Source organism: Pogona vitticeps, chromosome 1 (assembly GCF_051106095.1).
Source record: "Pogona vitticeps strain Pit_001003342236 chromosome 1, PviZW2.1, whole genome shotgun sequence".
In the NCBI taxonomy this organism is placed as follows: Eukaryota; Metazoa; Chordata; class Lepidosauria; order Squamata; family Agamidae; genus Pogona; species Pogona vitticeps.
In genome coordinates, this window is record NC_135783.1 from 292,935,786 (window position 1) to 292,963,058 (window position 27,273).

At 39.1% G+C, this 27,273-nt stretch overlaps 1 protein-coding gene across 2 annotated transcripts in view; it reads right to left on the reverse strand.

Annotated features, from left to right (window-relative positions):
• SPI1 (Spi-1 proto-oncogene) overlaps positions 1 to 27,273 on the reverse strand; it is a 38,076-nt gene that overhangs the window by 8,840 nt on the left and 1,963 nt on the right. Inside the window, exons 2-3 of one of the 2 annotated variants that reach the window (XM_020799496.3) lie at positions 9,332 to 9,425; positions 3,012 to 3,229 (exon numbers count right to left, since the gene is read on the reverse strand). In XM_020799496.3, coding sequence (XP_020655155.1) covers positions 3,012 to 3,229; positions 9,332 to 9,425 — 312 coding nt within the window. Of the gene's footprint in view, positions 1 to 3,011; positions 3,233 to 9,331; positions 9,426 to 27,273 lie in introns of both variants that reach the window. The other variant, XM_020799489.3, reaches the window with a different exon arrangement.

The window sequence follows — 27,273 nt, forward strand, 5'->3', positions numbered from 1 at the left end:
ACTACCTGTTAATAATTTCACATACATTGAAAACCCTGTTACGGCTGCCATAAGATTGAAACAACTTGACAGCACATAAGAAGAACAGGAAAGTATACTGGTAGAGATATAAGTACTAATGGGGACTGGAGGACAAAAATCAGTATTACTATTATAAGGAAGTCTGATATTCCAAAATATACATTCTGCAGTATTTATAACTGATTTTAAATGGATATGTGACAAGAAGGCATTGTTTGTATTTATTGCTTATAATATGTTTTTATGATCACTTGAAGTACCAATTATCTTATAGTTGTCTATTTCAAACATGCTTTTCTTTGGAGTCACAGGATTTCCCAACAGACATTGGGCATTCTTAAGCAATAAACACAGGCTGTCTGGAAATTGTGGATGCGATCAGACACGGAAACTGTCTATGGACAAATGCTGGCTCTACGGCTTGGAAACGGGGATGAGCACCGCCCCCTAGAGTCGGACATGACTGGACTAAATGTCAAGGGGAACCTTTACCTTGGTCTGCTGCAGGGATGGGTAAGTTCATTTCTTTTTCCACAGTCGCATGACATAATCATTGGAGCAAGCCAAACTGCCCCCAGAGCATTCCTATGCACATCTTTCTGGCCCATGAAAAAGGATTTCTCCCGTTTGATCCATTTCCATTGCATTTGATCACAGGAAACAGACAAAAAGTCAGCCTTCCTCTAATTTGCCAATATTGTAGAGTGGCTTAAGAAGAGAGCCACTTTAGAATATTGGAAAATTAAATACTTCCTTGGCTCTGTGAAGGGCCTGAGGAAGTTCTTTTTTTAAAAAAAATTGAAGTGTGTATTAGAGCAGCAAATATGCACTGCCTTCGAGAATACATACACTGCATCACTTTAAAAACAGCACCAGGTATTTGGTTAGTGAATTAGGTTCTTGTACACATACCTAACTTCTAATATACATAATTAATGCTGTTTTTAAAAATAATGCACACTTTACAAAAAAAAAAAGCCAACTTCACTTAGCCTCTCCACGAGCTGAGGAATATTGGCATATTGACAGCAGGTGGCTGTGGACCAAATAGGGTCACTTGAGGTCTGTGTGCCATTTGGATGTGAGGCTCACACCAAACGGCACACTGGACCTCCTAGCCTTTTGGCCTGATCCAACCTATTCCAGTTGCCATGCATAGATAAGCCAGTTTTCTCTCCTGATTTTACATATTCAGAAGTCCTTGAATGCTGTGGAAAATAAGAAAAGAGAATCCCCCTTCACTCATGGATTTGACTGTGTAGTCTTTGGCAATTCCTTATCTCTCAGACTTCCTTAATTTACAATAAAAGCATTTGTTGTTAGGGTGAAAAGATTGGGTCAGAACTGCGTATCATAACACAGCGTGGCTCAAATGTTACATGTGAAGGACACAACTTAATTCATGGGTGCTGTTACCGGCAGAGAGTACATGTTGTGTGTCGTTCTGGCCTCAGATAATTTACAAAGGTAACTTGAGCAGCGTATCATAGTGTATCAAAACATTGTTTCAGCCTTTGTTCAGATTGTTTCAATTAATCCCCATTGTTCAGATGGTCTAGGTTTTAAAACTGATTTGTTTAGAATATTTCTGTCCCACCTCCCAGAAATTCAGTGCAACTTACAATCCAACAACATTAATGTTTTTCTTCATTTCAGGGACAGGTCTTTACAATGAAAAAGAAATTCGGTAGCTAAAACGGTGGAGCTGTTAACTGCTTAGTTGCACTGAGTAGTGGTCATGAAATCCAGCTGCAATGTGAGTCACTGTCCAGACAAAATGAGTGACTTCCCTAAATCACGAGGGAGGGCAAGATATAAATACTTTTATCTTGTCCCCTGTGGGAAGAAACAAAGGGAAATGGAGTAGCTAGTACCTCTCCCAATCCCATCCCCATTCCTTTACTAACCAATAGGAGTTTCCACAAAACTGATAGGGGCTTCAGGATAGTAATGTTTACTGGTACCTGGGCAGGAAGGAAAAGCATAACCTCACTTTCTCTCTCTTCCTCTCCTTTTCCCATGCTCTACATTCCAAGTACTAATCCTTCCCATACCTATTATTTCTAGTAAATGATGGGGATGATAATGTTCATGAGGATAAGCATGATGCAAGTTCAAGTAGCATGTTATATGTTAGTGTAAAATGAGATATTTATTGCAATTGGCATATAAACAATCTCATGAGGCTGTACAGTGGTGCCTCACTAGATGATGATAATCCGTTCCACTGAAATCGCTGTTTAGCGAAATCATTGTCTAGCGAAAAGCATTTCCCCACTGGAATGCATTGAAACCTGTTTAATGCGTTCCAATGGGGAAGAATTGTCATTGTCTAGCGAAGATCGGCCATAGGAAAGCCGCTTTGCAAACTGCCGATCAGCTGTTTAAATCGCTGTCTTGCGAAGCTTAGGTCCCGAAAACACCTGTTTGCGAGCGCGGAGGGAGCTGTCAAAATCGTTGTCTAGCAAAAATCAGTTTGTGAAGCAGGGACCAAACATTGTCCAGCGAAATTCCCCCATAGGAATCACTGTTTTGCGAATTGCTATAGCGATCGCAAAAAGCCAATGTCTAGCGAAAAAACTGTCATGCAGGGTAACGGTCTAGCAAGGCACCACTGTATATATATTTTTAACACATCAGGGTATTTGCTACAAGTACTGTGCATCTAATTTGATTTTTATTTTAGGTGAACTCTCTAGCAGAAAGCCTTGCTCTGCATGTCCAATGATCTAATTTTCTGCAATATTATCCTCTAGAATCATGTTTCCTTCTGCTTGGCTGTCATACTGAATCAGTTCAGTAAGTAAGTAAGTAAGTAAGTAAGTAAGTAAGTAAGTAAGTAAGTAAGTAAGTAAGGAAGGAAGGAAGGAAGGAAGGAAGGAAGGAAGGAAGGAAGGAAGGAAGGAAGGAAGGAAGGAAGGAAGGAAGGAAGGAAGGAAGGAAGGAAGGAAGGAATTCTACACTACAACATATCTGGGTGCGGAATCTACCTGGTGGTTGTGGTTGAGCCCGATATGTGTAATAGGGATCCCAGCATCTAGAACATGCATCTGTTCAATCTCCATATGCCGGTAGAGCTGCTGCAGCTGGGGTGGCTGTACACTCTGGAGCTCTGCGAAGTGGTTGTCTCCAAAGTTCTCAAATTCAGCGTGCAAATGATGGGGGTGATATTCCCAGTAGTGGTCAGAGGAAGGTAAAAGTAAGTCACCTGCTAACACACAAGAAAGAAGGTCAACTCTTTGTTTCTGCATAAGAAGAAAAAGCCAGCTACATTTGTTTGATTTGTTTCCCTTCCACAGTCGAGTGCATTTTTGCACAGAATAGACGGGATTTGATTTAGATTCCATTATTTGAGGCAGGATTTTGTTTCTACAGAACTTAAGAGGTTCAAATCCTGCTGTTGTTTTAGCAAACCAGACAACCTGCCAACAGCAGATATAGTTACAGGTGTCTACGTTGAGCTGTCTACCATTTAAAAGTGACCATGATATTGCTCAAGTGCATGATGGGAAATCTGAAATGACTAGAACCTCACAGCCACCCACTCAGTTGAGGGGAAATAGATAAATGGGTGTCCCTAACCTGAAGAGACTGTAAGCACCTATGGGGACTCTGACACTGCCTGAGTAGCTGTTGGATACCATGTCTGAGCCTGGATCTCCAATTTCTGGTTATAGCGGGGCCGGCCTCTAACACTGATGATCAAGGGCGTCCTAATAAATAATAGCTCTTGAAATAACTATTATTCCAACTTGATGGCAACCCTCCCAGGCTATACAAAAATCTATTTTACTGCAACACAGCTGTGCATCAGCTGACTTGCCCAAGGAGTGAAACAAACTATAATAACTTAATGTTCACCACACAGCAGTAGCATTTAAAAACTTCAAAGTATATGAGAGCAGCCAGCTGGATGGATGGACACCTGGCTAACCAGCTTAATTTGGTATCAACCTCATTGGTCAGATCATTCTGTAGAAAATACCTGTGAATCCTGAGCCTGTAAAATGAGCCCATAAAATGTTCAAGCAGAATAGCCAGAACCCCATCTTCTTTGATAACAAACACATTAATAATTTACTAATACTTCTGATAAAAGTGCTAAAGACCCTTCCCTTTCATGCTTTCAAAAATTTGTTGCAGAAATTATAACATGCTCCAGATCCTTAACTGTGATATTATCTATTACATCTAACAACTAAGTAGCTTTTCAGATACATAATTTCACTGCTATATAATGAAGTGAAATAACTATAATCATGCTTAGGTAAGAAAGCAAACAGCTAGTCCTGAGTCTGGAAGCTCTCCTGCATTTGGTGTAGGCATTACAGCTCTTTGATGGCTCTGCTCATTCCTGAAAAGATGCTTCTAGCAGTTGCTGTTTGCTATTGGGTACCACTTGATTCAAGCCTGTTTGACTGAACCATGCTGTTGAAAACATACAGTATATGAAATTACTGAGGCTGTGGAAGTGCTAAATAACTGCCAGGACATGGTGATGGACGGGATGAGTGGCAGTAAGCTGAAACTCAATAAGAGCAAAACAGAGGTATTATTAACAAGTGATGCATCTGCCCACATGAATGGTGTTGGTAGTTTGGGAGTGTGCCTTGGTCCATCTTTGTCACTAGATGGATGATACATCCATCTAGGATGACACAGGATGATACAGAGTGCCTTGCTTTTCCTGGTTTAATTTGATACATTGGTACAGGTATCCATGGATACATGTGGCTTGAATTCAGTAACCCATTTCCTTTCATTTGGAGCACTGTGATATACTGTGAATCAAACTAGAATTTACTGTTAGCAAATTATTTGAAATAGAGTTGTTTTAAGAGTTAAAAAATATCCTCATCTCCATATGTTAAAACTGGCTTGCTTTTATGTTGCGATAAGTGATGTACTGAAAATTTCTCCCATGGGAAATATCAATTATTTTCTTACAATTTGACAGAAAATAAATTTCCATTAAAAATGTTTAGAGGAAAAGAAATCCTGGCAAATTTCTGGCAAATTCTACATGCATGCCTTATTTTTCACTGTACAACCAACCTCTAGGGCACTGGTTCTTAACCTTGGGTTACTCAGGAGTTTTGGACTGCAACTCCCAGAAGCCTTCACCACCAGCTGTCCTGACTGGGGTTTCTGGGAGTTGCAGTTCAAAAGCATCCGAGTAACAAAGGTTAAGAACCACTGCTCTAGGGCATCTGGCAGTCTCGCCACCCTTAACCCAGCTTCCCACACTTCAACTGAAGCTGAGGCAAAGTTTCCTTATTCTCATGCGATAACTCCTTCCACAGGACTTTTTCAGATTAGGAACTGTGAGTAGTGAGGAATGCTATATAGTGATCAAGAAATGTGTAGAAAGGAAAGATACAGTATATGCCTTTCTTTGGCCATCTCACAGTGCTATGGTGAGCTTATAAAAAAAGAGATAGATGGCTAACCTGAATAAATTCTGCGTGCAATTAGAAAGGGAAATAGTTTGCAGTCCTGTGGAAGCTATGTTCTGGTGATCACATTATATGCAGGCAATGATGGTCCATCCCAACTTAGATCTTTGGCTCAACGGGACCGTGCTGTGCATGGTTACTCTTTGAGGGGGTGAGGTGGGATGGAGTTATTCCCAAATAGATAGAAGAGTTTCTTTGAGGGAGATTGCTCCCTGTAAAGTGACATTTCCTATATGTTTCAACACAGTCCTTTCTTGCCATCTGATCATGCCCTCTAAAGGTCCCTGAGAATGTAGTAGAAGCCTATTTTGTCCACAAATAAAACTTAATGTCATAAGACTACGAGCTTTTTTCTGGAGCAAGACTTGACACTGCTCTTTATCTGCCAGGCTGATTGGGAAGGTGTTTTATTTGTAGACAAATAATAATAACAGTAATCATGTGCTCTCAAGTCATAGATAGAGTAACCAGGTTTTCCATTCCCTTCTTCTGGGGGCATCCTAGGACCCTATAGCTTGCCCAAAGCCACACAGCCTGGCTCTTCGTACAAGAGGCACAATGGGGAATCAAACTTGCAACCTCCGGCTCCATAACCAGATACCTAACTCAGTGAGCTATCCAGTCAGCTGTTATAGAGAAATGTACCCACAATGATCTTCCAAATGTAATGTAATGTAATATTTGGACATTATGGGGAAGGTGCTAAATGCTGAAATGTTGAGCCAGGATTTCTTAAAAGATATTTTTCTGATAAATGTTCTGTGATTTTTCTTTTTCTTTTCTACCTAAAAATACAAAGCCTCTTTGAAAATTCATTTCCATCCCCACCAAGATTTGGGGGATGTCAGTCTCACCACTATGAACACTACATTGCTCCAGATAGAGGAAACTGTAGATGAAGAAAATGGTGACCAGGCTAGCAATACAAGGGACATTATTGTCAAAACCAAACCAAACCAAAACCCTTACAGGACCAAAAAACAAAAAACAAACAAACACCCACATACAAAACAAAAAAACAAATAAAAAAGATTTTGCTACTATCATTGTCTAAGAGTAAGGAGGTGTCACTGGAGATACTGTGCTATTATTAACCATTACTACATACAGACATGAACATTGGACAGTGAATAAAGTTAACAGGAACAAGTGATTCATTCAAATTATAGTGCTGGACAAAAGATCTACAAATATGATGGACTTCTGGAAAACAAATAAGAGTATACAGTATTCACGAAGGCTTTCATGGCCAGGATCTAATGGTTGTTGTGGGTTTTTCTGGCTTTTTGGCCGTGTTCTGAAGGTTGTTCTTCCTAACGTTTCGCCAGTCTCTGTGGCCGGCATCTTCAGAGGACAGCACTCTGTGCTGGAGAGCACAGAGGAGAGCCGCCTAGAGTGGTCCTGAGTTGACTAGATAGGCGGGATATAAATAAAATAAATAAAATAAATAAATAAATAAGAACAACCATCAGAACACGGCCAAAGAGCCCGAAAAACCCACAACAATCAAATAAGAGTGTACTAGATAATATAAAGCCTGAACTATCTCTAGACATGAAAATGACTAAACTAATCCTCTTATACTTAGGGCATATCATCAGAAGATAAGACTCACTGGAAAACACAATAATGCTGGGAAAAGTTGAAGGCAGCAGGAAAAGAGGAAGACTGAACACAATATGGATTCAGTCAATAAAGGATGATAAGGCCTTGTGTTTGCAAAACTCCAACAGGGCTGTTAATGGTGAGACCTTTCCAAGATTACTAATTTATTTACATAACAACAATGCACTATGTGGGACAAGCTATACTTGTAATTCCTTCTTCTATACAAGTATTAAAGGTACAGGGGCCCTGTTCTCTTTTACATGTGGCCAGCTTATGATTAAACAAATCTTAGGGTCACCTAGCTCAATATTGTTTATTCTGTCTGGTAGCAACTTTGCTATGACTGAGACTGGTTCTTTCCCAGCCCTTCAAAATTCTGTCAGCTGTTTGTAACTAAATCTGAAATCATTAAAGTATAAATCATGTATTCTCTCACTGAGTCATCATTCATATTTACTGATACATTCTTTATATTTTTATAGTGTCCATTAGGTTTTTTCCCCCCTCTAATTTTCAACTTTCAAACATAGCGGATAAGATTATTAATGGCTGCTAATCGTGACAGTCCAGCAGCGGTTGCATTCTGCCTGAATATCAGTGCTTAGGAACATAAGTGAAGTAGGACAGTGGCATTCCTGCCCTGCTCATGGGCATCTCACAGGCATCTATCTGTTTGGCTGCTGTGGGCACAGAATGCTAGACCCAATGGGGAAGTTTCTTCCAACATCGTTCTGTGGGGAAAAGATGGTGGCCTTTTTTGCTCAAAGGAAATATCAGTTGGATCTTGGTGGCCTTTATATGGTGGACTCATTTTGAAAAATACTATGTGAAGTGAAAGAGGATGTGAAAGAATTGTTGTAATGACAAGGAGAGTGTTTGTCTTTAATGGCTTGAAAAGGTTAAAGAAAGGACAAGACTCACTTCTCTCTCCTTCCACACACAAGAAGGATCATCTGTTGAGACAGAGAACCAAATTGTGCAGTGAAAGGTTTTCTGTCATTCTCTTGTGCTCTAATATACTTTGCTTTTCCCCCCTCATTGATTAATTATTAGCTGCTGGCTAGAAAGCCGTCAGAGCTACGCCTGCTGTTTATAGTGCTGTCTTGATTTCATCACATTCTTTCTTTCTTTCTTTTAAACATTTTAAATATTTAATAAATAATAATTTAATATTCAATAAAATAATTTATATAAAACAAGCTAAGATAAAATTAAACAAAATAAAAATGTGAATTTAATCATCTGTGACAATCTGCAGTCTTTTTTTAGCTATTGATTTCCTCCTACTTTTCTAATTTGTGACTGGTGGGGTGATTACCACTTTAAATGTCATCTCTCTTTTAATGAAATTGTGCCAAAATTTAGTACTGACACTAGTGGATAGACTTCACTATAGAGGAGAGACCAAGACCAAATCAGAAAAATTTGAAGAATTTGTCTAAACTCATCTTTCCTCTCTCTCACACACTCCTGTTTGTTCAGAGACATCTGTTTATTTATTTTAAAAATATTTTGGTCCACCAAAATATTGGGTTTTACCCAAAAGGGTAAACGCTAGAATAATTCTACAAAGATGGAACTTAGATGGCTTGTTTCTTAATTTAAAACACAAAATCACAATATTGCATATACTCTGACCCTGCAATAACTTGGAATCATGGGAACACATAAATAGGGAAGTCATGCTGAGCAGGGGGACTCCATGTTTTGTGAATAAAACTTTCATTGAAGTGCAGTATATAAATCTTTCAAATAAAAAAACAGTGCACAATGTACTGACAGCCATACATCCAAAACTGTTCAGGATCACAGGCTATGCAGACCTTTATTTTTGCTGAAAGAGGCAAGACAAAAACAATAAAGACATTATCTTTTTTCAAACATGGACATTGCTTTTTTAGTTATCAGAAATGGAAAGATACCTCATGTAGCAAGTAATCTGCAGCTGCAGGACTGATGGGATAAATAAAGATATATCTAGTGTTATTTCCCCCTTATTTCTTTTCTAGATCTATATGAATATTGATTGGGCTTCCTTCTGACTCCACACCACAGGCTGGTAATTTGGTTCCCATGGAAATGAAAATAATTCAACATGGTTGTCACTTGGCCTAGTTCACTATACTAAATTAACTACTTCTGGTAAGCATTGCAGCTTAACTGAATATTGCTGCTGGTGTTAAATATTACAGGATATGGCACTACAGCTGCCACTCTTATTTCCACATTCTTTATAATTTACTTACCACCATGACTATCTCCATCATTGTTGAGATACTGGTAGCTATCATGAGACTGTCTGTACAGGTCTGAATCATAGGATATCAGATCTTCAGAGGGCTGTAGAGAAAGAAAGAAAAACCTGTTAGACATGAACACCCGGACCAACACTTTCTACTTGTCTGTCAAATATGAACAGTATACTAGAACAAGTGGTTCTAAACCTTGAGTAACCCAGGTGTTCTTGGACTCCAACTCCCAGAAATTTTGGGCAGCACAGCTGGTGTTGAAGGCTCCTGGGAACTGCATTTCAAAAACATGCTGGGTTATCCAAGGTTGGGAACCACTATTCTACAGCATTGTAGCTATACAACAGTGGACCCCAACTTTGGACCTCCAGATGTTCTTAGACTTGAACTCCCAGAAATCCTGGCCAGCAGAGGTAGTGGCAAAGGCTTCTGGGAGTTGTACTCCAAGAACATCTGGAGGCCCAAGGTTGGGGACCACTGGCTATACAAGATTTGAAAATTCTTTCCTTCTTTCCTCAATGACCTTTTCTGCAGTAAATACACTCAAGCACTGATTGCTCTTCTCAGCATTTTAAACTTTATTCCTAAACCTTCTGCATTTTGTTATGTGCCACATGTACTGTATCTATGCTCTAAGCCTTTCTAGTTAGTCAAAGCATTCTCAAGCAGCATGTTTTGTTCGCTATTTTAAAAAAATGTTCACAGCTATCACATAAATTCAGCTCCAGTATTAAGGCATACTATTTCATCAATTCATGATTCTAATTCCTGTTTAAATCACAAACATGCCAAGAACTCCAGTGGATTTTACACTCTCTGCAATAGTTTTTTAAAGTTGGTAATACAACAGAATTTTGCCCACGCAGAATTGACCAGGGGAAGGATAGAGTGGCAGAGGAAATGGCCTTGAGTGAAAACCACAATAATATTTACTTTCTAATTACCTTTGAATAGTCTCTCCTAACAGTTTCAAAGTCAATTTCTGATCACAGAGTGGAGGCACATCTATCTATCTATCTATCTATCTATCTATCTATCTATCTATCTATCTATCTATCTATCTATCTATCTATCTATCTGTCTGTCTGTCTGTCTGTCTGTCTGTCTGTCTGTCTGTCTGTCTGTCTGTCTGTCTACCTATCTATGTCTGTCTGTCTGTCTGTCTGTCTGTCTTTCTTTCTTTCTTTCTTTCTTTCTTTCTTTCTTTCTTTCTTTCTTTCTTTCTTTCTTTCTTTCTTTCTTTCTTTCTTTCTTTCTTTCTTTCTTTCTTTCTGCCTGCAGTCTTTTCTGGGCTGGCATGACTGTCAATCTCTCCAGCACTAACCAATCATTCCTTCTCACCTCTGAATTCAAAGACAGCCCCATCTTTCTGCTGAGTGTTCCTTTCCGTCTCCTGTCTATCATTTGTTGGCTTTTGATCTGTTCACAACAGTAAGTAATGAATTTATTCTTTCCCCTACAAATGTCTCAGAGTGAGTAAGTATGGACAAGTTAATGAGAAAGGGGTGGACTATCTGGAGAACTTGTAACTAGTCTCATCTGTGAATCTCTGTACAGTACTTCTACTGGATAGCAAAAGAATTTTACCAGAAATGCAACAGTGGAGTGGTCTTTTGTGATCTATTTCCCAGTGGTCACACAACACACAAGGAAATGTATTCCAACCCGACCTCAATCCATGTGCATATGGAATCTTTTTGGCTGAACTGTAGGACTTCTACTTTTGGGTAAATAGAAACTGGTCCTGCTTAAGTTACCTCTTCTGGTATGATTAAGCATGTGCCTTTGCAGCCATCTGATTACACTCGGACTTTGGGGCAAAAGGATAGAGTTATCAAAGGCAATTAACAATTCGTTTGTCACTAATCCCCATTTGTGTTCATTAGGAAGTTAAAATACAGCATGTGACCTTCTAAGATATTTCCCAGATGTGTACTTATAGCTTTCACATTCCCACAACTAGAGGGTTTTCTGGTGTCCACGTAGAGTGCTCTTGGTGCTGATCAAAACTTGCTGTTTTCACAGATCTTTCAGACTCTATGGGCCAAAGAAGAGGAGATCCACTGATGTCAGCACTAATGCAAGTTCCATAGATACAAGGATTCTTCTACTCCAGTTGGGACTAATAATTGGATTAATCCCCAAGCCTTCTTTCCTTGGCTTTATGATGTATTTTATCCTATGATATACTTTAGGCTTTCATTTTCATCAATGCTGGCTATGACTGTTGGCGTTTCCCTCTGATTTAAAAAAGAACTGGCCATTTTAGTGTTAGTACTAAATGGAATATTGGTGTCTGTGGAATTTGTATTTTAAGCTGTTTTTATAATGTTTTTAGATATCCAGAAGACAAAGGTCATGACATGCCTATCGAGTGAATAAATCAGTGCTCCCTAACTTGGCAGTTTTGACCCCCAAGGGGGGGTTCACAGAGTGTTTTCTGCCAGGGGGATGAAGACTGCCTTATATGTGTTGTAGTCCTTGTTAAATAATTTGAAGTCCTTTGCCTTCTCCTCTTCCTACTATTAACCTTTCCCAGTTTTGAACTGGTGGCAGTGGAGTTGGTGGCAGGAGCAGTAGGAGGGCGAGCAGCAGCAGGGGAAGGACAACAACAGCCTATTTATGCAAATGTGGTAGGGGGGTTGCAGGTTACTTGGCTATTATTAAAGGAAGTAATAACTAAAAAAAGGTTGGGAACCAATGGAGTAAATAAATGAATATTTAAAAATCAGCTGAACCACACGGAAGTCCTGAACAGCTTCAAGTGCAGGTTGTTTACCCACTCCAGACAAGCTGGCACTCTAATTATCTTTTATTGTAAAATAGTGTTTGTTAAAACCCTGGTTTAAAAAGAGAAACAGAGATGGAAAACACGGGATTGTCATGATTTGGCACCAATGATTACAAGGTATGAAGTAAGTAACCATAATTCCACAGAAAAATGTTAATGTGGAAACACCTTGTTCCATACAGCCCCGATGTTCACTGATCCACTTTCTAGGTGTGTGTGCCATGTGATGGATGTGTTCCTCCACCCAGTGATTTAAAAAAAACCTTTATCACTTTTCCACCATAACACAAAACATAGTGTGGACACTAATATTGGGATTATCTATTCAGATCCAAAATTTAGGAATACATGAATGATCCAGAACAACTTCAGAGCAAATGGGAACAGCACCATGGTGTAGATGAGCCCCAAATACATTGGCTGGGAGATTTTGGGGTTTTAGCTCAAAATCATTCTTCATTTCTGCTTCCTAATGGGCAGCATGTGGCATGCCCAGAGTATGGGTAAAACTAAGCAAACCAGGTAATGTGGCAGCTCTAATCGCTCAACCTTAATACCCATCACAGGACAAGTCACTGTGTTCAACTCCTTTGCCCCTGACATCCTCAGTATTCATGGATTCTGTGACTTCAGTATTTCAGATGTGCTGGAAGCCATTCAATGTCAGTCCTTATTAGGCCAATTTCTATATTTGAAAGCTTTCTTCTTCTTAAAGATGTGAGGGTTCACCCCCACCCAGAAAATGAAAAATAAATCTCTTCCTCCTGTCCGCCTATCGAGCAAATACAAATATAGGGCCCTCTTTCTCCAAATTTCCCTGTTTTCTTCCTCACACCTTCATATCTCTACCGTACTCTTAATACCCAGGCACCTTCAACATATTCAGAAACCATTGCCTAACTTTTAGGCAGCCCCATCTCCCTTCCAAAACAATAAGCACCAGACTACAGCTGTGTATAAAGAAGCATCCTGCTTTTTAAGAACATGGAAACTCCAGACAAATATAGATATTATGACAATTACTGGTATCATGAAAGGCAAGGGCTTTTCCCATGTATTCTTACCAAAGTCGTCCTGTGGGAAATTACGTGTGTCTTTTCTGTTTGGACAGACTGTTGGCATGTAATTGTCTTCCAAGAAGGAGTTGTTATATTTGTAACTCTTTAATTAGCTTTTACATTAATTGAAACTCTTTGCCAGAGAGGCCCTTTCCATCCTCCTCCTCCTCCTTCCTTCCTTCCTTCCTTCCTTCCTTCCTTCCTTCCTTCCTTCCTTCCTTCCTTCCTTCCTTAAAAAAGGACCCAAGGTGGCGTACATAATTAAAAACACAATATTTAAAGCTAAAAACTGCAAATTATTCAAATATTAAGAAAATTAATAATATTATATTTAAAATGTTGAGTAAAAGCATGATTATATTTAAAATGTTAAGTAAAAGCAGGTTTAGAAGCAACATAAATAAACCAACCCATTTTAAAACCTGATGTTAGCTGGTTTGCTGCTTTCCCTCTTTTTCAAGGTAAACTAGCTTTAGTGTTGGTGGCATTTAACGTAAGTGATATGCATTATTCATGAATTTTATGTTAATATGGTTGTGATGCAGGGCCAAAGGGGTGGCTGAAGAGGCGGAATCTGGGAGAGAAGAGTCAGAGAAAGCTGGAGAGGAGAATAGTTTGGGGTTTTGAGGCAGAGAGTGTTTAAGCAGTGATTAGGCAGTGATTAGTCAGAGTGAGACCAGTGTTAATTAATATAGAAGAGATTAAAGTAAAATGTTGAAGCTGTGTGGAACTTTAAGTATGTGCTTAAGAATTATTCCTGAAACCACGTCAATCAATTTATTTCTCTTAAAATGTCAGTACTGCATGGACCTTAGTCTTTCATAAGAAAATTAAGTTGATAAAAAGATCAACTGGTGGCAGCATGTCATAGGGTGTGTTGAGATACCTTTGTGAGCTCTGCATTTGGTGGAACAAGCAGGGCCCAAGGGGAAAACACCACAGTATTGTAATCAAGAGATTACTTGTAACATGATCTATAGCTTTACATCATAAGCACTCTAATTTTTTTGCTGTAATCTGTAAAGCGCAAAATTATTTTCCTTGAAATACTTTGGCACACTCTATATGATCTCTATATGATTTGCAATATGATCTCTAGTGCTTCTTCCTCTCCTGAATTCAACTAGCATATGTGACATTTCTTGTATCATACAGAGTTAGCAGCCTTCATTGAAAAATCCTAAACATCATTTTGCTTGAATGGGAAATGAATGCTGAGGTCCAAGGGTTGCTGCAATCTTTGGCATCTCCTTTCGTAGGGATTAGAAATGCAAACTGAGCATTTCCAGCTCATGTATCATTGCTGTATTTTCCATATTCACTGGCAGAAACTTGTCAGAATTTTATAAATGTTGTCTCTGCAGGTTAGAGTCCAATCTACACATGGCAATGTATGTTTAACAAATACTTAATGAGTGCTTTCATTTCACTTTTCAAAACTGGAGAGTCCAAGATACTTCTTTTGATAACATCTTTACTTATCTTCTGTATAGTTCTTCAGTATATGATAAGGAAAGTTTCAGGGAATATGTTTAGTAAGTAGGGTAGGCCAAATTAAGATCCATTGAAAATATGCTTGGCCATTCATTCATTCATTCATTCATTCATTCATTCATTCATTCATTCATTCATTCATTCATTCATTCATTCATTCTATTTATATCCCTCCTCTAGGCGGCTCCCCCCCCAGGCTTTCTTTCACTCTGAAGCTTTATTCAATTTCCAGAAAAACCCTGTGCAAAGAAAGGAGGAGGTTTGCTTAGAATCATAGAATGCAGCAATTGAGTTGGAAGGGGCCTGTAAGTGCCCAATACCCTGTTTGGTGCAGGAATCCTAATCAGAGCAGATCTGACAGGTTGTTTTCCAATTTTCTTTTGAATGCCTCCACCATTGGAGCACTCACCACCTCCTGAGGTAATTGGTTCCATTGTCATATTGCTCTAATAGTTAAGAAGCTTGCTTCTTGGTCTGATTTTGTTTCAGAGGGCTTGCAGAAGTTCTGTATAGAAAGGGAACTCTGGTTTCACAAGCAGGCAATGCTCATGGTCCCATTCATTCTTTCTGACAGCACTGAAAGAATCCAAATTTGAACAATTGTACAATCCAAATCTGAACAAATTTGTACAATCCAAATCCGAACTTGAGCCTATAAAATGTGTTCTGGTGTGTAAAAATGTGTTTAAAGATCAATGCTGAGGCTTTTCACAGAGATCTTCTGTGGCCTGTTCCAGTGACATGATGCAGAGACAGACATGAATATCTTATTGGAGTTGTCTGTGCTTCCAAAAAACAGCACAATTGTCTGAGAGCAATGAATGCTGTATCAGATGAGATCAAAAACATCAAGCTTATTTAAAGGGTTTAGAGTAATCCATGATTAGAATATGCCTTGTATTAGATCTTCAGGCTCCTTCTTTTACAGATTTGCACTAAACATTTCTGTGCCTTTTATGGACCCTGAAAACCTTCCAGAGAGAACATACACCAAAGCAACTGCCACTTGCCAAAGGCAACCAGAAGCAGAGAGACTCCAGCAAGATCAGGAGCTATTAGGAACTGGGTCTACATCATCTACCATCCCAAAAGGATGATATGCCAGTCTAAGACTTTAAAACTAGACAGAGTCTTAGAACCAAACAGAAATGCGGTTTACATTTTCTAGTCCAAAACAGCTACATCATAATCATGGAAAAGAATGTAAGAAGAATGGTATTAAAAGAAGCATAAGCTGCCCTGTGTGGCACAGTGGACAGAGTGATGGACTAGGACTCAGGAGGCCTAGGTTTGAATCACCAAACAACCATGGAAACTCACTGGGGGAGTGGAACTGGTAAAACCACTCCTTAAATATCTCACTCACCTTTAAAGCCCTGTTAGGGTCACTATAAGTTGGTTTTGACTTGAGTCACACAACAACAACAACAACAACAACAACAACAACAACAACAACAACAACAACAACAACAACAACAAGCTGTCTATACTTTGGAATGGAACTTATACTCACAGTAAAGCAAGCCAGTGCAATCTGTGATTTGTGATATGAGGTGCTTCGAGACAAAGTGTTCATTATGCAACTATCCTGCTTCATTCATGGAATGTTTTCAGGGATCCTACTGGTTTTCAAGTAAGGTCTGTGTGAGTTACCACACGTAATTGTGGCTAACTGATGAACTGCTGAGGTGCGTTTAAATCATGTGCTTAGTCATGCATCTGACTGTACAATCAAGATGCAGCTAGCATCTTGTAAATTAGCTGCAGTTAGTTACAGCAACTTATACGAAGACCAATGGACTTCCAGTGGTCATCTTCCACTTGCAAAACTCCCATATATTTTGCCTTTTTTTCATCTTTTGTTTTTTGCCCTGAAAAATCTATTAAGGAGGGAAATGTGGCATAGTTCTGCAATGCCTTCTAACCAGCAATGCTTCCGTTTGGAAGTACGCTCAAACAATTGCAGTACAATCCATCATGTCATGCATGGTAGCTCGCTAGTTGCTCAGGAAACCTCCTGAGCACCTGTCATTAGTGATTATCTGAAATAAATGTTAAAAAGCATTGATCTGAAAATACTGAAGCAGAGTCTTGAAGTACTGCACATTTTCAGTGAGAATCTTGAAATTAATGGATTGACAGAGTTTATGAACCCATGCTTTCACCTTATAACTGAACTGTACACTACAGATAACTAGTTGCTAGAAAAAGGAATTCCTTAAATTAATGGTGTGTGGTCATCATAGCAAGATCTCTTTCCACCTCCCATAATCTATAAACTAGCTTGCTTTGTTTTGTGATTGGTCTTCAGGCCATAAGTACATTCTTTGTAAGCCTGATCTCCCAGGCACAGAAGGCTACCTCAGTTACGTATATCTCTTGAACACTAATGTGGCTTCCATTCTAATTACAAATAATCTACAATGTATACATTATAATATATACATTATGATATAAATTCAGACAGGCTCAATTTTCATGATGAAAGAATGTGACACTAAACACAGACATGTTCACTTGCTCATAAGACCACAATCTACTGTTAAAAAATGAAGAGAGAGGGTGATTATCAAACAGATTTTTTTTTGTTTTTACTGTATGAATAATATGACATTTGTGTTAATACTGTATTTATCCTGTAATCTACTGCCTATATTCATCACTTGGATTGGCCACTATATGCTGTGAGATTTTGGAAGTTGCAGTCATTCAAATAAATATACTGTATATATAAAATGTATATTTTGTGGTAGGACATTTCTCCTGCTATAGAAAGAACTAAAGAAATGTAAGTCAGAAGGGGATCTGAAAGTTGCCTGCTGTTTCCTCTCTACAGTCTTGTGGCCAGTCTTTGTGGATTGTGGCCTCATCCAGATGGAGGCTTCTCACGCCAGAACTAAGTAGTTTGTAAAGTGTATTTGGGAAAGGCTGGCCTCGCTTCTCCTTGGAGAGCACAGTAGTTACAGGAAGCAAACCATTAGGAAATTACAGACTTTGTTAATGGTGCAGTATCTGCACCAGCTGATGGACTGACAAAAGATCTGTAGACATTTACATAGCCTGATTGAGTGGATTCCTAGGAAACAGTATCTCTGAAACCTGTGTACAGTAGTCCACTGTTTTCTCAAGTGTGTCCCAGATCAAATCTTAAATATGGAAGGTGCTAATTTTATGTACACTTGAGGCTCCTGCACCTTATGGAGGCTTTGCTTCTAGTTGACTGAGTCGAGGAAAAGGCTGCAACACTACACAAGAGAAGCACACAGGATGTGCTCTGTAGTGTCACCTGATCCCATGAACCCTGCTGCTCATAGGAACACAGGAAGCTGCCAATGGTGAGACCGTTCCTCCATCTATCTCCACTGTCAGTTGCTCTGTAAAGCTTTGAGCTTCAAACCTAGCTGGAACTGGTGCAAAATGAATCCAGGGCCTTTTGCCTGTGAAGCAGTTGCCCTGCTACTGACTTGCAAATTATGCACAACAGCCACAGAACTCCCTCTCTCCTGATTGTTTAAAAACATGAGTAGGTTCATAAAAGGAAATGCAGTCTCCTGTCTCTAGTCCCTCCTACCCCCACCCCTTGCTCCCTCTTTACCTTTCCACCTCATCCCCCCTCCTTTTCAATTCTCCCTGCTGCCGCCCCTGTCCTGGCCAAGCGGAGCCACATGATTGGAGTCAGCGGCAGCGGCAACATCAGTGTCACAGGCGGAGCCAGTAACAGTGGCAGTAGTGAGCCCAAGGTGGTGCGGCAGCGGCAATAGTAGGGAGCCTGAGGCAGTGGGGAGAAGACACATACACAAATGTTTTGGGTTTTAGCTAAAGTCCACTTGACTTTTAGCCAAATCAAAAATAAAATAAAATCAAAAACACGATTCTTCTGCTGGTTTATTCCAATAACAGGAACAGACCCTTTGTTCCCCTCTTCAGGAAGGATTGCAGAACTGTAAAACGGTGACTACAAATCCCATCCTGAAGAGACAGCCCAGAAGGGTACCATGGTTGATGGAATCAAATGTCACAGTAAGGTCCAGCAGAACCAACAAGTATACACTCCCCCTGTCCAGTTCCCAGCATAGGTCATCCATTAGGATGACGAAAGCAGTCTCCATCCCATAACCAGGGCTGAAACCAGAATGATAAGGAACAAGACAAGCAATCTCATCCAGGACCTCTTGGAGTTAAGAAGCCCCCCCCCCTCTTAAACTTTGCCCAGGAATGGAACAGCAGAGAGTGGCTGGTAATTATCCAATACCATAGGATCCAAGGGGAACTTTTTCAGCAGCGGTCTTATTGTTGCTGCCTTTAAACACATTGGGATCCTGCCCTGATTGTCAGTTTTTACACACAACAAACATAAAAAAAACCCTGAAAAAAACTTGTTTAAAGAAACATCTCTGCATTATATATATCATGCATAGATATTTCTTTAAACAAGTTTTTTTCAGGGTTTTTTATGTTTGTTGTGTGTAAAAACTGACAATCAGGGCAGGATCCCAATGTGTTTAAAGGCATATATATATAGTTTCTGCATAAATATCTTAACATATGAGAGAATAATAAACACATAGGAGAAATATGTATCAATGAAGAAGATTCCTCAACAAAATTTGTGAGTGGCCTGATAGCCCCCCTTTTTGGTAGAATGCAAAGAATAACAAGGGGCTGTACCATCTACAAGTTTCTTTCAAACTTTTGTGAAGAAGGGTCTAAAGGTACTGTGTTCAAAATACTGAAAGAGATGATAGTTATCTCAGCTATTTCTATAAAAGATTTTTTTTTTGTATCAAAATCTCAGTCTGAGAAAAGGACACCCACGTGGAGGCTTGTGGAGGCTGGTGGCTCAAATGTTAGTGGAGTAGTAAATGAACTACAGGTTTTAGTCTGAATTTTACCGGAGCTATCTGAGGTTCTGAATTCTATCCTCAAAATAAATTCAGCATGTGGGATATCACCTTTAAATTTTAGAGTCAAATCTGGAGGGAATTCCCTGCCCTCCTGACATCAGAGGTATCAGCTTCCATGAAGGAAAGCGCATAATCTTGCAACAAATTCCCAGATGCACAGCTGAACACATTTGAAAAGTAAGATGCCTGAGTTAATGGACCTTTGGCCCAATTCAGCAAGTTATATTGTTAAAAACAATGGCGAACTCTAAAGGAATCTTTATATATATATTTGGTGGCAGAGGATAAAAGGCTGAATCTCTTTTCCTACTTGCCGTTTTATTATTTATTTATTTATTTATTTATTTATTTATTTATTTGTTTGTTTGTTTGTTTGTTTGTTTGTTTGTTTATTTATTTATTTATTTATTTATTTAGTTAGTTAGTTAGTTAGTTAGTTAGTTAGTTAGTTAACTTTTATGCCGCCCACACTACCCGAAGGTCTCTGGGCGGCTTACAGCATTTAAAATACAATAAAAAGGCAAAATGAAAGAGCAAAATAATTAAAATGCAATTAAAATGCATATTCTAAAAATTGCCTTCAGACCCACAGCTGATATTATTTCAATTAAAAGCCTTCTGGAACAGGAAGGTTTTGACCTGGCACCGAAATGTCATCAACGTAGGCATCAGATGGGAGGGCATTCCATAGTCTTGGGGCAGCTGCCGAAAAGCATGTTCCCAATGATTCTCTCTCCCATGCCTCCCAAATGTATTTCTTTTTAAAGTACATGCACATTAAAATTTGGCATTTATTGCTGAACAGCCAATCCCACCATAACAACTACATGATTGCACATGGAGGTTTTTAAACAGAGTTAGATGGCCATCTACCAGGAGTGGTTTAGCTGTTTAGGATGTTGTTTCCTGCCTTGGCAGGGGTTAGATTCAATGACCCAAGGGGTCCTTTCCAGCTCTGCAATGGTATGATTCTATGATTCTACATTTAACTTCATTCATACTATGTGAGCTCACAGTGTGCCAAGTATATACCCAGGAGGCCTCCTATTGTAATGACAAATTCATGTGTGAGTCTCTTTAGTTATCTTTGAGACTTTAGGATTTTCTCCCTTCTTGCAAAAATAAATATATATATTTATTTATGGATCCAGGAAGCACTGTTGGTGCAACAAGCTGACGGGGGGAGGACCTACACTGACAAGCATGTCCATTCATTTTTTTTTTTTTTATAACAGTGCTTCCTGGATTCGTACCCAAATTCTGCTCTCTTGTTCTGAAATTATAGCCTGGAGGGAGCTGCTTGTTTCCTTCCACATTAAGCAGGCTCTTGGGACAAAATGTAGGCAATTATGACTGGCATCACCATTAGGAAACTGATTTTGAGAACAACACTTCCCAAACTCTTAACTCCCAATTTTTGTTGTGAGAATTGTTGCCAACAGAATGCTTTCAGTACTTAAAATGACTGACTGTGTCTGTGTTACAAAACTCCTGTATTACAAAAAGGAACCAAAGCTACAAGCAAATTGTTCAACGGTTGTCTGCACTGACTGGAACCCAAGAACAGGACTTTGGAAGGAATTTAGGGTGTAATTGAACCCAGATATCAAAATATTGCTGAGTGATCCTCTGTATGAAACTGACAACTACAAACAATACTATCTTTCCGGTGACCTTTCACATTTTCGTCTTTTAGGCAATACTATCCTGCTACCTTTACAATCAGCTGTGATGTAAATTTTCTGGGCTGATCCAGGAATGACTTAATGACTAAACAACAACAAGCTACTATAATAACAGAACTCTAGTGTTAGTTTTATTACTTATCCTGATGCATATAACACATAATATGCTGGAACGTTGATCACCATTAACCATGCATGTAGAAATTCTGTATTATAGTGCTCTAAACACCGTCCATTATATTTAGAAAAGAATACTGTACTGTGTGGTTTGGTGGATAGAGTAACAGACTAGGACTCAGAAGCCCTAGATTCAAATCCTTGCACAGCTATGGAAGTTCACTGGGGGTGTGGCACTAATAAAGCCACACCTACCGTGGAAGTCATGTTAGGGTCACTATTAGAGACGGGCATGAACCACAGGTTTGGCAGTTCAGCCCAGTTTGTTGATGAGTACAATGGGTGTTTGGTGCTTTGGCATCCTGCCCCTTTCAGCAGGTGCCCACTCGGGGATAATGTCCCAGTTGCCTTGCCCTGCCTCCTCTGGGTGTTGCCTCTGAGTGCCCACTGGTGGGGGCGGTACAACAAACACTTGTTGCAGCAGTAATCAAACTGGCTCAAAGCACAAAACTGGGAGTTCATGCCCATCTCTAGTCACTATAAATCAGTTCCAACTTGACAGCACACACTAACAACAATATTTAGAAAAGAATTTATATGTTGGTCAATTCTTAAGCCTCCAGAAGAACTGCAGTTTAGAAGATCACTGTGCAGCACAATTAGAATTACAGTACATGGTTTGCATAACGTCTCATAGAGCTAATTCAAATTCCTTTGTAAATGTACTACATTCAAATCTAGACATTTCTGATTATGATATAAATATTTTCTGTCAGATGATTCAGAAATACCTAACATGACTCCCCATGATGTGCAGCTGAGGCTGGTTTAACGGACAAGCTTAACCTCATTTCCTTGGAAAGAATTACAAAATAACTGTATGGTTTTTAGAAAGGGCTGAAAGACCGAGTTAACACCCCCTTTCATGCCATGCTAACCTTCTGAGGATGTTTATTCATTAGGTGTGCTCTTCCTACAATTAATTTTGAATTTCTTTCCTCTCTCATCATAAGTTTGTGCAATTCACTTTATTTGCACAGACAAAAACTTTCTTGGGGCAGGTGTACAAAGCAAATTGCCAGACTCCTGGTTCAGTGCTGAAATGCCCAGTTAGGGACTTCTATTTTATTTTATTATGTTGTATACTGTCCCTTTTCCAAAAGAATCACCAGAGACAATGTACAACCAGGGATTTAATAACAGGAAAAATTTAATGACACCAAAATTAAGCCATATGAATAAATATCAGCAGATTATGCTGAAAAGCTATTTCATTCTTTAAAAAACTCTGCCGATCGAAACAATTTTAACTAAACAGTGAAATGTAAGAAAAATGCTTCTGAACTTCGAACTTCATTGGAGACTCTGCTTTTAGCTTCTGGAAGGGGAAAGTGAATGCTGCTTCCAGATGTTGTCAGCAGTGTGCCCCAAATTACTTGCATATGTGTGGGTCCAACAGTGACACCCTGTTGTGCCATACCAGAAGGGGAGGCAGCATGCTGAGGCCCCTCCATTCTCCTCCCCAGCACTGCATATAGAGGAGGAGGAGGAAGAGAAGGCTGAAATGACAGGAGAACACAGGCATGTACTGCCTTCCAGCTCTCTATCTGTGGGAACTCTTGGCTCTGAGCTATCTTCTGAATAAAGATATGGTGAGGTTTTCCAGGGAACTAATCTGTGTGGTGCCTCAGATGTTTTTACAAGTCACCTCTTCCATCATGTCTTTGTTCCAGGGATCCCTTGGAGCAAAGTGTTCCCACAAATAGATCACTCTGGAGAGTTAACACTAACACAAGCTGTTAAGAGCTCTTTTAAATATTTGCATACTTGGGGCCCTTTTTAAGGAGAACGAAAGAACGAACGAACGAACGAACGAACGAACGAACGAAAGAAAGAAAGAAAGAAAGAAAGAAAGAAAGAAAGAAAGAAAGAAAGAAAGAAAGAAAATTTGCCATGCCTGTGCTCCATTTCCAAGGCAATTGCCTCAGGATGCCTAATGGCAGGGTTGGCCTTGAGTCCTGGCCAGATAAGGCCGGAGGTTTTGATGGGCAGCCAAATGTCACAGAACTGATGTCAGTATATAATAAATAATCGAATTAGTAACCACTTGCTGCCATTTACCAATCCTCCAAAAATGCTGCTTGCAGCCAGTCAACTTGCCTGTCGACTTTGCTGCTAAGAGAACCTACCTGAGAAAAAACTGAGGCATCAAGTAGGCCTCGGCAGACAGAATGAAGAATGAAGGTTAATTTCTTTTAAAACCACAGAACTTCCTTGGAAAACATGGATCCATTTCCTTAGGAAGGCTACTTAAATAATACAATCTGTCCTGGTTTAACAAAGTTCTCTGTCAGCCAGAGCTGAAGCACTTTGTCCTTGCATTTCCCTGAGGTGATCTATACCAAGGCAGAGGGACAAGCCTTCATTTTCTATGGGTCCTGTCACAGAGGTTAGACGCTAGAACAACAATGTCAGCTGGATACAGGGTAGCCATCTATATGTCACCAAAAAGGAGGACAAATGAGGGCATTAGTTTGCATAAAACTGCATTTGCCGATTTGTACATACAGAGGCAAAATTAGAAAGGATTAATTTAAGCAGAATTACAAACTGTTTACTCAAATGGGGAGTGACTGCCTGCTGTGTATTTCCAGATGCTAACTATGGTTGGGGGGGGGGCAAAGGTCTCAATCTCCTTCCTTATAGTTCTGTACCTTTACATTAGTCCTGGATTGGAGAACTTTTCAAACGGAGAAAAGGAGAACTGTACTTGTATCAGCCAAATTGAATTATTACTGCATACAAAGTGAATGGAGGTAGCTTCCATCAGAACTCATTCTCCTGTTTACCTTTTTGAGTCACAGGGAATCCTCATGACTCCCAGTGCAGTGGGACATTTTTCTAATGGACTAAAGAAGCAGAGTGGGAACAGAATTGGGGGGGCTGCTCTACCTCTTGCCAGTTTGAAGGCGATCACAAATGGCAGAGTTGTATCACTGATGCCACCCAAAGGATGCTGTTGCACTGCATCTCCTATCCACCTTCACCACTGGCCATGCTGGCTGGGTTGATGTGAGATGTGACCCAACAACATTTGGAAAGCCACAGTAGCCCACCCATCTGCACCATATTATGATGCATCATTTGTTTGTCTTTCAACCAGATGGTGTTCAAGGTGACATTATAAATGAATTTGTTATCACAAAGGTTTCAGTGGCTGTCAATACAGTAGTAAAGTGCTGTCATGTATCCAAGTGTTGAATTTGTGAAAATGACCTTCAATAAAATACTTGGATTTTAAAATATATCCATCTAAGGAGAATGTGACTCCCAATTGTACATGCATCTTTTTAAAGGACCTCTAACATACATAAAGCAATGATTCAAATGTAATATAAAATAAAAACAGACTGTAAGATGTTTGCAGGAAACAGAAAATGTACATGACAAAACACAAATTCCATCTTGGCCACTATTCATCTCTCTCAATTCAGGGTTATTTACTCAGAAGCAAATTCCAGGGAGTAAAATAGAATTCACATTCCCTGCAGGGCCCAAACAGTTTGCAGCCATAATAATACTTCACTGGAAAAAGTAGTCCTATTTCAAAAGAAAAGCTGTATGTTTCCTAAAGTATGAAGCAACCACCTGTCCACATATACGCACAAATTTCTATGAACGGTGCTGCCAGTTGTTAAACAGGATATTACTTCATGGTGCTTACTAGATGAAACACAAACACACATGAATTTGAAATCCTAGGCTCATGTGAACACACCTAAGATCTGACAGCTACAGGTAGTTGGATGGAGATAAAAATCAGAATATTATTCTTTTAATCTTGAACCAAGGCAGGGAAATACCCACTTTGCCATTGTCATGAATGGAATATTCTTGGAATTGACACCAATGTCTCTTCACTATTGAAAAACATTTAATTGAGAAAATATACACATAAGTTCTATATTTTCGTTGTTACAGGAATGGCTTGAATTTAACAATATTTGCACACATGCTAAAATGTGTAGAAACGCCCCAAATGAGAAAATCCAGCTTGGTTTAAAAAGATTACAATACAGGGCTGAAAGTATGGTTGGATTATTATTATTATTACATGTTAAATTGGTAGCAAACCTCAGATTTTGACAGATAAAACTGAAGCTACGGAATAATCTTTGCTACCATGTTTCCCCAAAAATAAGACAGGGTTTTATATTAATTTTTGCTCCAAAAACCACATTAGGGGTTATTTTCAGGGGATGTTTTTATTTTTTTCATGTACAACAATCTACATTTAGATTGACAGTCATGTCATCTTCTTCTGGTTGCTGCACAATGGTGGAGGGTGGGGTTTCACTTAATTAGGGCTTATTTTTGGGGTAGGGCTTATATTACGAGCATCCTGAAAAATCAAACTAGAGCTTATTTTCAGGTTAGGTCTTATTTTCGGGAAAACAAGGTAGATGGTATTTCTGGGTTTGTTTCAAAGATTGTTTAGATGAAGGACCTTTGGATTTGGTTTCCTGCATTTGTGCCTATTAATAAACATTTACTCTCACTTGAATGTACATTTTATTTCCTAATGCCATGTTAGTTTTCCCTATCATATTTGCAATAGTCACATTCAAAAGAAATTAAGCGCAGCCTGATCCTACTTAAGGTTGCTTGGAAGCTCTGCTGGGAAGAACAGAGTTTACTCCCAAGTCATTGTAGGTAGGCTTGCAGCCCTCATTTGTTCTGTGTGAAAACACTCAAAGGCCAAAATCCAGCTGCTTAGTATAATCGCTTGCACTAGAGTAGGCCCATTGAATCAATGGGAATATAGTTAGTCAAATCCTTTGTAATTTCCATTGATTCTAATGGGCCTGCTGTAACTGCAGGTTGCTCTGTTAAAGTAAATCACAGTTAAAGTAGACTTATTTGAATTACTGAAATTTATAAAGATGATCCATTAAATCTTCATAGATTCAGTGAACCTACTCTAGTGCAATTTAATACACTAGGCAACAGGATTTCAGGCAGAGAGAAAACAAGTAAACAAGGCAAGTATTCTGGCAACATTAAGTACTTTGAATGTTTACAATATCTTGTTTTTTAACATCTGTTAAATATTCCTACCCTAGAAAATATTGAAGTTATATAGATCATGAAAGGCAACATCTGTGAGGTGAATTTTTTTTTAAGTACAGATCTAAATGTTTACTAAGAAGCAAGTATTACCTAGTTCAATGGAGCTTGTTTCCAGATGATGGCATTTAGGACAACAGCCCCAGATAATAGAAGATAGTTCATACAGACCTTTTTAAAAGTCGCTTTCTAAATATTTTAGCTACTTTCTAAATAATTTAGGATCCTAAATATTACAAAAGGACAAGATAAAAATATAGTGTATAATCTTCTGCAGGACTGGCTCTACCCAACTCCACAGCTGTATATCAGACCATTAAAAAATTTACATTCATTAGCCTCCACCCACCCACCCACTTCTTGTACACATTTAGGCACTTGTATACATAAGGTACAATCTAAGGTTTACCAAAAGGCATTTGAAATAAATATGTATCTGTTTACAAATGTAATATTTAATATATTTACAAGGAAGGAATTCAAACTGCACTGAAAAGGATGATCTTGTTTAAGCTTTGAGTCAACATCAAATCCTATAATGAGTTTTACGCCTTCCACCAACTTAATTTCAATAGCAGTTATGCCAGGCTACTTTCCAAATACTGTAGATACTGTAACCAGTTCTCAAGCTCCACCAGACTAATAGACTGCAGTACATTGAACAAAGGAGCATCATTAAGTAAATTTATATTTGTATATGGGGGGGGGAGGCATCAGGATTTCACCCTTGACACTCCATCTGACCAATGTGGACATAGAAATC